Source organism: Oryctolagus cuniculus, chromosome 2 (assembly GCF_051225735.1).
Source record: "Oryctolagus cuniculus isolate XC-2025 breed Fujian yellow rabbit chromosome 2, ASM5122573v1, whole genome shotgun sequence".
Classification (NCBI taxonomy): Eukaryota; Metazoa; Chordata; class Mammalia; order Lagomorpha; family Leporidae; genus Oryctolagus; species Oryctolagus cuniculus.
Genome location: NC_142868.1, coordinates 36,178,458 through 36,191,795, shown reverse-complemented (window position 1 = coordinate 36,191,795; position 13,338 = coordinate 36,178,458). Strand labels below are relative to the sequence as shown.

The following is a 13,338-nucleotide window of genomic DNA, read 5'->3' as shown; positions in this document are numbered from 1 at the left end:
GAAAACAAAGCAGGGCCATGCAACTCTCTGAGATCCAAGTTCAACCTTTGCCCGGTTGTGCTCAGAAAGAACCACTGAGGGAGACATGTGATAGTACGAATTCGTGTAAACCTGCACTCCCAGACCACGCTGCAGGGGCCAGGTGGGCCAGGCAGGGGAAGGCCAGCAGGAAGCCAGCCAGCGGCAGGCGGTGCCCTGTCTGCAGAGGGTTGGCTTGACCCCATGGCAGAGAAGGACACACCATGCCACCCTTCTGCATGTCACAAGCCAGAAATCCAGACTCTTCCAAGCAGTGTCGCTTTGCTAAAACTCTATGGGCCAAAGGACTTGTGCAAGGGCTGCGTACAACCCTCAGCCAGCTTGAAAATGGCGATTCCTCTGCTGCTCTCCTAAGCCCTGCTGGAGACAAAAAATTAATCTCAAGATATGAGGTAAAGACATTTCTTTTTATTGAATAACAAACAGTATCACTAAAGAGATAAAATGAAGTGCTTTGATTTGAAATTCAAATAGAGTTCATAAAAACATATTTTATTTATTCTAACCCAGCAGGATATTTGCCCAAATACATACATTATCATAGGGCATGAAATTCAGTGGCCCTTGAGATAGGTAATATTAGATGATTACACCAATAGCTGGACTTTGATCTCCACCATTATCATTAACAGAGAAATTACAGTGTGACTACTAAATAATTAGTACTGTCAGTGTAGTAAATACATTAAATTACCAATTTTTACATTTGTACATAACTCATTTTACAAATAAATGTTTTAAGACCCAACTGTCCAACTTTCATTTAAACACTAAATGTTGCTGAACAAAAAGTCTGCAATAAATATTCCCTCAGGTGGGTTGGGGAAATGACTTTACATAGAAACTGTGTTGCAATGAATGAATATATAAGAATGCATAAAACTTGAAGCTCCTCCTGTGGTTACTGAAACTTTGAATTATTGAAAGAAAACTTTAATATTTGAAACAAAATTTAGTTAATTTAAAAAGTTAATGTTCCCAACATGCTAATATTATTAGGTTACTCCAAAAGATATAAATAGGTTATTCACTGACTTCTCAAGTTTACTTCATAGTTAATTTTTAACTGATCCTTTGATAATCACAATTAGGTATTTTTCTTTACTCATTTATGTATATTTGTATTATAACTCCATAAACAACTGATGTGAAAAAGGATCATGTAGCCCTTTCCTAAGCACTATGCTGCTAAATTGTCGAGTAAAACATTTTCAGTCAATTTGTAACTTCAAAGTCAAACTGTTGCATATTTTGAATAGAAGTAGCATGGGTTGAAATGTAATAGTCACAACATCTGCCAAGCCAGACATCCTGTGATTGTAGCCAGGAACCTCAAGACTAGAAAGCGCTGTGTTTTCTTACCACTTTCCGCCATGACGTTGGTCAGTTACATGAGAAATTTCTTCAGCAAAGCACTTGACATTGGAAGCATCACTCTACCTGTCTGCCACTTTACTACATGCTGGATTCATGGCCATGACCTGTCAACTGGAGCTGAAGTCTGGACAGCTCTTCCCAGGCAGCGGGGGCTCCTGCTGAAGGGGGTAAGCGAAATACTGAGGTGACACCAGGAAACCGGATGGCTGTGTCAGGTGGATTGGGTGGCCTGTGGTGTAAGGCGGGGGAGGTGAGGGCACCAGGCAGCTGGGCTCCGCCCTGGCGAAGGAGAATCTGCGGATGGAGCCACCTGTGGAGCTGGAGCTGGTGGCTGTGCTGGACTGTCTGGAAGGTGTCCTGAGGCTCGTGGAGGTCAAGATCATGGGCAGGGTCTCTGTCTGATAGCTGCGGAGTGAGAAGCGGATTGGCTGCTGCGAGGGCTCCTTGGGTCTCAAACAGGTGCAACAATAGATAGCCACTAAAGAGCCCAGGATGATGAATGCAATGAAGATGGAGCCGACGATGAGGAAGGGGACGTAGACCGGCTCTACAAGGCAAAAACAGACACACAAGTGTTTGCATCAGGGTCTCCCAAGCCTGGGCTCTGCCTGGGCAACTGAGGGGAGGGAGGAGGAGGCTCAGTATTACCACTGTCATCAGCTCAACTTTTCAGAGCCTATTACTGCTAACCTCGGAAGTACAAGCTGTGATGACAGAATATTCTCACTACGCTAGCAGGGAGGAAGCAAACTGACACTGTAGCCTCTGTTAGCAATTAGCCACCACACCACACATCTGGAAGTCAGAAAGGCACAGAATCTGTCCTCTTGTTCATGCCCTGGAGGGGGTTACTATAACTATGGGACTGAATCCGGGAGTTTAGTAGTTTTGTCATGGTGGGGCACCTGGGGTTTTGACCCATCTCTCAGGCTGGCCATCCATCTCCTGTCCAAGATCTCCAAGCCAAGCCCGGACACTCAGGCCTTGTTAGAGATCCCCCTCCAGGGTTTTAAAAGACTCTAAAAATAACAACATAAGGAAAGCCACAGAGGCTCCAATTCACTGTGTCTCCTGTTGCATCATAAATTGTCAGCTCTTCCTTCCTTCTTTGAGCACGATTTGGGATGCCTGTTCCACCTGCCATGCCTCTGTCTCTGCCTGCACACCCACAGTCTGGGAAAGCCAGGCTGAACTGCAGAGAGTTCTTGGTGTCGGCAGCCCAGGCTCCCACAGCTGAGAGCATTTCCCTTTCTCTACTAGACAGACATTTCCCACCCCCACCCCGACCCGGTTCAGTTCTCCATGTCTCTCCCCTTCTGATAGAGCCACGATGGGATGCAGCCTCCAGCTCAGGGAGAAGAGAAAAGCTGCATTGACTCAGCCCTACTGTGCACCTGGCTCTTTCATGATCTGACTCAAGTGCCACGGAGAACCTGTTAAAAGGACACGCTAAGCTGGCTTACCCATGGGTTTTTGACTTTTCCAAAAACACAGCCAGCGGCTGACAGGTAGCCTACAACCTCGGGGGACTCCCGGGTCTAAGCCCTTGCCGGCCACCCACTCTCCCGCGGTTAACGGCCCTGGGGAGCAAGGCAAGGGAGGTGACTGCCGGCCCTCACGGCGCGCCCCGCCAAGCACTCACACACTCATCTCATCAACAAGCAGGCCCGGGCCAGCGAAGAAACTTGCCCAAGGTTACACCCTTGGCAAGCGACAGACCCTCTGGGCGCCTGATCCCAGCCTCGGGGAGAGGGAAACCGCTCCTCTTCCCTGCTGTCTCTCCCGCCTCGGAGAGAGGGGAGGCCCCGGAGGGAGTCCGGCTGCAAACCCGGCAGCTCCCCTCTGCGGGGAGGAACGCGCTGCCCACCGACCCAGGCGGAGCCGCTGCGGTTTTCTAACAGGGCAGAGCCACCGGAGTCCCCTACTTTCCGCTGAGCACCTTTTCTCCAGAAACCACTCTCCAAATCCTCCAGATTGGACCCCCAGACTCCCGCAATTCACTCCCTTGAGAGCCTGGTGGACCCGCATAGGGCAGGCTCGGCTTTCCTCGAGGGCAGCAACTGGGGAGGAGGGCCTCCTCAGCGAGGCCGCCAGCCTTCCCCGGGACCCTCCCCGGCCGGCGTCGGGCTGCGGCCCCTGCGACCCTCCCTCGCCCCCCTCCCCGCGCCGCCCCGCTCCGGGCTCCGCCCGCTTCTCGGGTTTCCGGACCGTAAAGCCGTCGCCTGGAGCGCTGAGGGGTTCCCCTGACGGTCCGATTCAGGTGGAAACATTTTTTTTTTTTTCCAAGGTGTAAATTTCCTCTGCTGGGGTCGTGATTTATTCCCCTCTGAAGTGAGCGGAAATTTGACCCATGTTTTCCGACGTGAGAATAGGGGGCGGGGAAGCCCCTTCGACCCCGGTTTCTAAATCTCAACCTCCAAGTCCTGGGTGTTGCTGAAAGGCGTGACAATAGGGGGTGGGCAGGGGAGAGTAAATCGATGCAGAGAAATGAAAGGAAGTCGGGAGAGTGGAGCAGCGGCTTAAAAATGCTACAGGGACGGTGGGAGAAAAGGAAGGAGGGAGGGAGGGAGGGAGGAAGGGAGGGAGGAAGGAAGGAAGGAAGGAAGGAAGGAAGGAAGGAAGGAAGGAAGGAAGGAAGGAAGGAAGGAAGGAAGGAGAGAGGGAGGGAGGAGAAAGAAAAGAAAAAGAGAGGAAGAAAGGTTGAAGTTGCTTAGCGCAGCGGGCCCACAGTCGCGCTGCCCCTCCCTTGGCACCACGGTGGCCCCTCGCCGCCCCGAAAGCCGCGCGTAGTCTAGTGCTACCCCGACGGCCCTTCTCCCCGGACCTCCAGCGTCCTCCCCAGGACCATCAGGTGCAAACTCCCGGTGCTCGCTGTCCCTAGCCAACTTTCACTGGCGCGGACTCGCGGGGACCGCCTGTGGCGGGAAGAGGGACTGCAAAGGAACAAGGCCCCCTGACCCGAAAACGCGACCACCCACTCCTCCCTTGATTCCCCCACACCTGGCTGCTGCGTGCACTCTGCGCACAGACCCTGGGAGGCCTGCTCATCCCGCCCGGGAGCACTCGGACGCCCGCGGCGTGTCTGCGCGGGACTTCTCCCCAGGGCTTGGCACTTACGCGCGGTGATGCCCGGGTGCTCCAGCTCGCCGCGGTCGTTCGTGCAACCGCCTTGCTCCAGCCTGGCGTCGGCCGCGGCGCAGCAGTAGCGGAGCGCGCAGGAGCCGCAGCAGATGGTGGCGTCCAATGTGTCGAAGTCCTCCGGGCATTGGAAGCCCTCGTGATAGTTGCCCTGCACGTCCACCCAGCCGTGGCAGTACTCGCCGGACTGCTGGGCACCCGCCGGGCCCCAGCGCAGCCAGCCCAGGAGGCAGAGCGCCAGCAGCGCCCCCATCGCCGCTGGAAGCCTGGGCGGCGGGGAAGGGGACGCACGCAGCTGGAGAGCGAAGGGCTGAGCTGGGACTCCCGGCACCGCAGTTCCGCCTCCCTTGGGGCACGGCACGGGCGGCGGACCGCTCCCGCGGAGGCTAGCGGTGGCCGGAGAGGCGACAGGGGCTGCGCTGAGGGCTCGGCAGGCCGGGGGTCTGCATGGTGCGCGGGAGCGAGTTGGCGAGGGACCACGGGAGGTGCTGGCAGAGGCTGCTGCTGCTGCCGCCCTTTGCCAGGCTCATCACGCGAGGGGCGCGCGGATCCCCCGGCCACCTCCCTCCCCACTCCTCACGGGAGCCATCGCGTCGGGCGGGGGCTGCCAAGTCCAGGACCACAAGGCGTCCCGACTTGTGGCTGTAGCCGGGTCCCGAGAGGAGCCCCGAGGAGGCAGAATTTGTCCCCCACGTGCGGCTGCCCAGCCCCCGCCCTTGCCTGTCACGGGAGCCGGAGTCAGCCTGGCCGCGGCCAAGTGCAAACGGCCTCCCGGCTGCTGACAGCTCTGCCAGCGAGGCGTCCCTTAAAAAGGAAGAGGGAGAAGAGGGAGGAGGAGACGACGAGGGTGAAGAGAGAGTCCGCCCTCCCGGGTGTCGCGGTTGGAGCTAATCACAGCGGGCGCGGCGCGCGCTGCGGGGCCTCTGCGCACTCTGGTTCGCGCGCGGTCCGCCGCCTACCCCTGCCACCCCCGCCCATCGCGCTCCCCCAGGACCCGACGCTAAACCTGCGGGACCGGGCCCTCCCCCGCACACACCCCAGCCCTCACCCAGCCCAGACAAGCGCGCGCAGAGGTCAGGCTGCGGGGTTCCACGTGTGTCCACGCGCGTCGGCGCGGTGACTGAAGTTTGTCGGATCTTCTCTCTCTTCGTTCCTGGGACACCGATTCTCGGGGTTTGGGACTCACAACACGATATTTACGGGTCGCCAACGTTAGCACTGAGTTTCCACCTGCGTCGCCGCGGTTCCCGGGAGAAAGGGCCGGTATTCCCACGTTCACACCCCCTCGCCCCCTCGCCCGCCCTAGGCTGAGCGCCTCCGCTCCCCTTCGCCAGCCGAGGCTCGCGCGCCCGAACTCAGAGGGCGTGACTTCGCGGTTCGCGCCCGCAAAGGACATAAAAGAACAAAATGAATGATAATTGAGCAGATCTGAACTTCTGTTCGGGCAAAGAAACACATTTCTTTAAATGATGTGTCCCCCGTGTGCTATTTGCAGGGGCACTGCTCCTTTAGCGGCGTAAGTGCCTTATGAGCTGGTGTTATGTGAAACCTGGGCCAAACTCAAGAATTTATTTTTACTGCACCCTGAGCTTCCTCTCATCGTTTATGGGGATGTGTGAATGTGTTCGGCGTGGCTCCGTCTATTTGTCAAACACGCTGAGTACCCGTGTCCCTCATGCAGATGCTGGCAAAGTGAGTGAAACCAAATGGGCTCTGCACTAGCGATGCCAGCATGCGTGTCTGTCGCACCTGCAGCTTCGCGATGGTCCAGTCTGTTCTAGATACTTTTTAAAAAAAGAGAAAAAAAAAAAACCCTCCGAATAAAACGGCTGCTTTTACAAAATCTAAGCTAAAGTGTACTCCAACTAAATAATTACTTCTGACTTCTAATTTTTAAATACTGGGATTATCCTTTGGTTTATAGCCCTGTAATACTAAATGTCCAACACATTTAACATGTTCAGTAGGACTGTAAATATTTAACTTTATTCTCTTAGAAATAGATGTTTCTTGGGACATTAAAAAGCTATTCAGTAAAATAAAATTAAGTTAGGGCTTTTCTTTTTAAATCAACCAACAACTCTTGGGACACTTTATATTGCTTTAAAGAATTTAAACACATAGAAAATTGTTTTGCAGAAATTTTTTAGGTACTGGGTCTTTATTTACCAAAAAAAAAAAAAAAAGTGTTCTTGCCACGCTTAATGAGTTTTTTTTTTTTTTACCCTAGTTTGTTTTTAGGAGTGTTATTAGTGTTGTAAATATATCCTAAGCACTGAAGGGGAAAAGTAATTTGGAATCACAGCAAAGGTGAGATGGAATAATTACAATAAGATGCTAAAACTACAAAGACATATTTACTGCTAATAACTTTCCCAGAACCACACCTCTTAGTGTTATTGTTGTTAACATGGAGAGGAATTTCATTACATCACAAGTACATCGAGTTCTGCGGCAGCAGCCTCTGCAGTCCCCAAGGGTCAAGTTTCTCTCATTACCCAGCTGTTCTTTGATAGCATTAATATTTTAGGGAGTGATTTGTTGCCGCTTACCTCCCATTAATTACATTCTCCCTGCCACGGTGGGATTCTTTTCCTTGAGACACCGGCTATAATTAATTCCCCCATTCAAAGCCCCTGTCTATGCGACTTACTCAAAGGGCATTTTACCCGAATTCGGTTGGATGATATTTACTAGTGGAAAATATCAAACCTCCAAATTACTTGATACTCCATAGATCTGACGTGTATGAACATGAAAACATCTGTGTGCCTTGCTTTCCCATCTAGGTCCTGGTCTAAAGTTGCTTTAAAACTGTACAATAATCAGCTGTGTGTGTGTGTGTGTGTGTGTGTGTGTTTAGAGGGGGGATGGGGTCACACAGGAGGAAGATACGTGTTTGATTTCTTATCATGGAAGCTCTCCTTGAACTTTACCTTCAAACATGCTCTGAGAATGCTCTTTGCCAACAGTGAGGGAATATGCACTAGTTTATAAGCATCCGAACTTTCTGTGCTTGCGTCACTAATTAGTAGTAAAGGAAGAAGACTTAAAAAGCCCTCGGAGACCCCTTTCAAAGACTCAAGGGGCAGACATGCAGAGATGGAAAATCCAATCTATACAATCTGGCGTATTCTGTAGACGTTTTAGAAATTCTATCTTTTTCCTTATCTCAGTAACACAAATTCCATATTTTGGTGAAGAGCACAATGCTAAGAGATCATTTCCCCAGGCTACCCTCTCCCGTGGCCTTGCCTGCAGGAAATTCTGTAGGAAATGCATTAAATGATATGATGTCTGGGATTTGCTTTAATAAACACCGGTGAGGGGAGGTGAGGGAAAAAGAAGAGAGAGAAAGCACCAGAGATGAGGAACGGGGGTAGAGGAAACAGCAAAGCCAGGGCCCTGTTGATCATTACAACTGGGTCACAGGAACTTGCAAAATTGCAATGCCGGTATTTTTACATTTTACATACTCTGTGTTTACATATGTGTAACGGTTACATAGTGAAAGGCTCTTTTTGTAACTAATCAATGGGATCAATGTGATGGCAACATGAAAGAAGCTCTGACCTATACTTTAATTGTTATATATTTGCTGCCATCCAAAATGGCTGTGATTTCTTCAGAAGGGAAGCAGTACAGAGGAAAACAGCCCATCTTCCCAGGCTGTGGCTGTGCCCTGAGCCCAGCACTTATGCATAGTGCCTGAACGAAGTCAGAATAAAAGAACCACAGTGATAAATGTACAATTCCACAATGCGCATCAGGTGCCATATGGGGAGTTGTTTGCAAATAAAAAGCAATCAGACCTACATACTTACGTATTATATGGTCCTATAAACACCTTTCAAATTTTTTTTTCTTACATTGTTTCAAAAGTGTTTTTATTATTATGTAACGCTTGGACAGTTTTATGTGATTCAGTACAGTACTTTAATACATATACACAGCCCAAACCAATCAAATCAGGCTACCAGACTGTCCATATCCTTTTTGTGTGTGCTTGGAACCTCTCTCCCAGTTTTTTACACAGAATATAATATACATTACTGTGCTCTATAGTCACCCTCTGTGCTATGTACCATATTTTTAAAACTTGCCCTGCTCACTTCTCTCTTTGTTCTATAGTCTTTGGGGCAGAGTGAATAATTTGAGAAAAGCAGAAGCAAAGAATTGAAGAGAAATAGAACAACAAGGATGTGTCAGAAAGGGTCGGGAACTTAAATGGACTAAGGAAAGGGAGTAAAAAGAACAATTAACTTTGGCCATGGAGCCTCAAGATCATGGTATTTGTATGAACTTAAACAAACAAACCAACCCCAACACTCATTTGCATTGGGCCCAGAAACAAAACAGAAAACCAAAAAAAAAAAAAAATTTTTTCTCAACAGTTCTTCAAGCTCCTTTGCTGGAATGATTTGTTATCACTTGATTTCCTTCAATTATTTTGCCTGTTACTTAATGCAATTCTTGTCCTTGGATCACTCACGGTAAATTTCTTACTTCAGGCCCCAGTCAATCTGAGTTACTCAAAAGGTATTTTTCTCTTAAGCTGGCTTTGGCACATGGTCACAACTAGGGAGTAGCAAAGTACCCAAAATTGTGCTGTCCAACCTAGGCAAGCCAGGCCATTCCTCCTGCTCTAAGCCTTAGGCAGCCAAAGTTTCTCCACTTAGAATAAAAGGTTCGTGTAGGCCTCTCAGAGCAGTTTCTCAAACAGTAGTGTGCTCACAAACCACTTGGGGTCTTGTTAAAGAATTTGTATTGCGTGTGTGATGGTTTTGTCGAGTTACTTTTGTTTTTACATTTGAAAGGCTGATGATGGACAGAGACTGCGCATCTGCTGGTTCACTTTCCAAATGCCCTCAGCAGCCAAGGCTGGGCCAGGCCAAAGCCAGGAGCTAGGAACCCACCCCATCAGGATCTTCCACCTGGGTGGCGGGAACCCAAGCACCGGGTCATCATCTGCTGCCTTGAAGGTGCATTAGCAGGAAGCTGGATTGGAGTGGAGGTGGACTTGATCTTGTGCACTGCTATATGGGATGCCGACATACCAAACAGTAGCCTAACCCACTCCCACACAATGCCTGCCCCAAAATACATATTTTGACTCACAGGATCTGTAATGGGGCCTAGGATTCTGCATTTCTAAAAACTCCCAGATGATGCCAAAGCTACAGGTTTGAGGCCCAAACTCTGAGCCCCTGTGGCCTTCCGCTGCCTTTGTCCCCAGCCACAGGAGAAGGCGGGAATGAAGCCAAACAGCTCTGCCTGTTCAAAGCCTGTTTCCTCCTTTTCTGTTCCACTCTCTGGACCCTGGATCCCAGCACTCCCTAATCAAACAGGCCACAAATTGTTTCTAGCATCTACAGAAACCTCTTTTTGATTATAAGAAGTTCTAGGAAAAGATAATTGGAGACTTGTACACGCATGCTGGCGAGTCCAAACACAGAGTTTATGAAAGGCCCCCACAGTGCAAGATGGAGTCAGGGATGGCAAGACAGGTGGCAGAGTGGGAGGACAGACTCAGACTTGTGGCTTCCTTGTCAATTCCTGCCCTGGCTCACCAAGGTCAGAATGGGCTGCTGCCTAGCACATCATGGAGACCCTGTAAGTATTCCTAGAGGGAACAGATGAATGAGTGCATAAATGACAAAATGAATGCCTTCCCTTGGTAATTCCATAGCACTTAACACAACGCATTGTAATTTTGTGTTAGGGTGACTGTTCCTCCATTGGTTTGACCTCCTTTTCATTAGTGTATACTGTAACCAGTGGATAGAAGTTCTCTCTGTCTCTCCCTCTCTCTCTCTCTGTGTATGTGTCTCTGTCTGACACTTTGCCTTTCAAATAAACAAATCTTTTAAAATAAGTAAATAAATAAAAATAAAACAGGGGTGGAGCAGGGTGAGAGAATAATCCCCACCTTGACAGATTTCATAAGGTTTCTAAATCAAACACACAGCAAGTCTGGCACATAGTAGGAGCTTCATCACCTTCATCCCTCCACCAGCTGATATGAATCCATTGTAGAACAATCATGGCAGGGAACTTGTTAACTGGAACAGACCAATTCCCTGATTAAGTGGAGATTATGTATACTTCCTCAATGTCCACTCCCTGATTTATCCAGTGAAGCCGTTCAGAACCACTGGTAATTGAATATTGATTATTCATTTTTAGAGTAGCTCCCAGGAGACAGGCCTAAAGCTAGGAGAAGAGGAGGACAAGGGTGTGTGTCAGATGATCACAGGGTAGGCACAGGCCCTACTGGACAGACCTTATTTCAACTGGATTTCTGCAAGGTATAGCCCCAAGCACAGGTGGGCATTTAATAAGTATCCGATTAGTTTGTGATTCTATATGATGTCAGTAGAGATGTAATTTATTAACCTGGGCTCCTGGCATCCTTCCAGTGCATGTATAATGGAATGACATTTTTCATGCAGAAATATAAATTAAATTAATTGGCATCCACATTTAATTGAAACTTCCTTGACAGTAGATGGATTCTCCCCCAACACCACTGCCTTCTCAGCAAGGGGCATTTCTTTCTGAGTGCGTGCAGACTGAAGAGGGGCCAGCCCCAACAGCCGGGGCTCCCCAAGGAGCTGGCTTTCAGCAGGGTTTAGAGCAGCACGAAAAGTGAACTGACCCTGGAAAAATGGCAAGCTGCTGCTCGGCGGCCATGTGTTCCTCCGATGAAGGAAAGGCTTTTAGGAGAGAAAGAAAACAGAGGGTTCTTGTCTCATTTCTGTCTTCTTACTCCCCTCTCACCTTTACCAGCCAGAAGAGAATGTTTTGAAAAACTACCTTGAAAGTTTGTGAATCATATGGAATTCTTTCAAAAGCTGCTATATAATTGCTGTCAAAGGTATCTTTTATTTAATTTTTTTTCCTTCTCAAATGGTCTGTGTTTAGTTAGCTCCAGGGTACCGTAAGGGACCAATGAGGCAAAGATCTTGATTTCTACCCCTGTGGGTCAACTAAGTTTCCTCTGTCTCAGAAATACAGGATCCATACTTGACCTTGGTTTAAGAACACCTGCTGTGAGTTATTTGAAGGCATCAGCCGAAGAGCTTGGATGTAAGAGACACAATCAACTATGCAGTATGGAAAATGGACTCAATGTTATTCACTCCTACAGCAAATGGTTGTTAGTGTTATCCTCGTAAATGGCTATCATAGCACTTACTACCTGGTACTCACATGCCCTTTGTCCTATCAGAATTGTGCATTGCAGATTATATTTCTTTAACATACTTTTTGTAATCAAAGACAAAAAGAAAAGTTGTCCTTGGCATCGTTCTCAGCTTCTTTACTTGATTCTGCCTTGAAGGAGCAACCACTGTTGAAGCTGCCTGCAATGTTATACCAATTTAGCATATCAAAAGCCAGGATTCACTATTTTAGTTTATCTGCCACATTCCTCCCCTTTTCTTCCTAAAAGGGTATAGAATGTCACAAAGTCTGGTACTACATTGACTTGATTGATAAGAGAGTTATTTATACTTCCACACAAGGCTTATCTTTCTATATGTACCACTATCAATTTGTCTACCTATCTATCTCCCTTGATTTTTCTACTGGTCTGAGCAAAATGCACCCTCCCTTATTTTGATAACTAGCTCACTTTCCCCCTTCCATGTGGGCCTGGAGGTACTGTCAATCTGCTGTTGCATTCCAGGTCAAGGGCTGAGCATGAGATCATAATGAAGCAAAGTTCCTTTATGTATCTGGACTTTGTGATGGGTTCAAGGGGGAGTACATGACTAGAGCATGGCCAATCAGAATGCTTCCATGAGATTTCATCTGGACAGTGAGAGGGAGCAGCACTTTTCACCCCTTTACATTGTGAACTGTGGGGATTCTTGTTTGGGAGAGTCAGGGACATGATCCCTACCTAGTAGAGTAGGTCTCAATGAAAATAAGACAACGCACAGAGGTGAGAGAAGAAATAAAAACATCTTAGTCCCTGTATACAGCTATGCTTGAAGTTAACATTATCCTGGTTTTCCCTGTTACACGAGACCATACTTTTCACTTTAAGTTTGGATTGGGTTTTGATAAAATGCAACTGAAAGCATCTTAACTTCTACTATAAATATTATGGAGATAGCCTTAATAATTGATTGCTTCCTGCAACTGTGGGGTTAGTAGAGCTATCAAAACAGAACGATGTGAAAGTGCAGCATCTGGAGCTATACCATGAAGGGACAAAGGTTTTATTCGCCTCATTAGGCCTTTAGGGAAGTATATTTCAAGTTATCAGTCATGGAGTATCACGTGGGTCATGAAATAAATTTAGTTGCATGTGAGTGACCTTTTTTTAAGCACAGAAAATACACAGTACATCATACAGAGTAAAGGTAATTTTATCTCCTGACTTGTAAAGGGTGGTTATGTATTTATTTGTTTACACACGCACACACACACATAGAGACAGACAGACAGAATGAGAGGGATATTTCCCATCCACTAGTTCACTCTCCAAATGCCCAAAGCAGCTGGGCCAGGCCTGAAGCCACCAGGAACTTAGTAGAGGTTTCCCACATGGTTGACAGAAACCCAATTACTTGAGCCATCACTGCTGCCGTGGCAGGAAGCTGGAGCCAGAAGCAGACTTGGGACTGAAAGCTAGGTTCTTGGGATGAGGACATCTTAATCACTTGGCCAAACACCCTGCCCATTTCATGACATCTTATTTCAAGCACATGCATAACTAGAAATGTTCTTGATAATGATGTAAAATATATGTTTTACTCAGGGGTACGATCAAGA

General features: G+C 48.1%; 1 protein-coding gene across 1 annotated transcript; it reads right to left on the bottom strand.

The window, feature by feature from the left end:
* Positions 1–427: 427 nt before the first annotated feature.
* SHISA3 (shisa family member 3) lies at positions 428–5,709 on the bottom strand. Its single transcript, XM_002709408.6, has 2 exons — positions 4,534–5,709; positions 428–1,963 (listed from the first exon to the last, which is right to left on the bottom strand). The coding sequence occupies exons 1-2, from the start codon at positions 4,805–4,807 to the stop codon at positions 1,524–1,526; spliced, it is 714 nt and encodes a 237-aa protein (XP_002709454.1). The 5' UTR covers positions 4,808–5,709; the 3' UTR covers positions 428–1,523.
* Between the last annotated feature and the right edge of the window lie 7,629 nt (positions 5,710–13,338).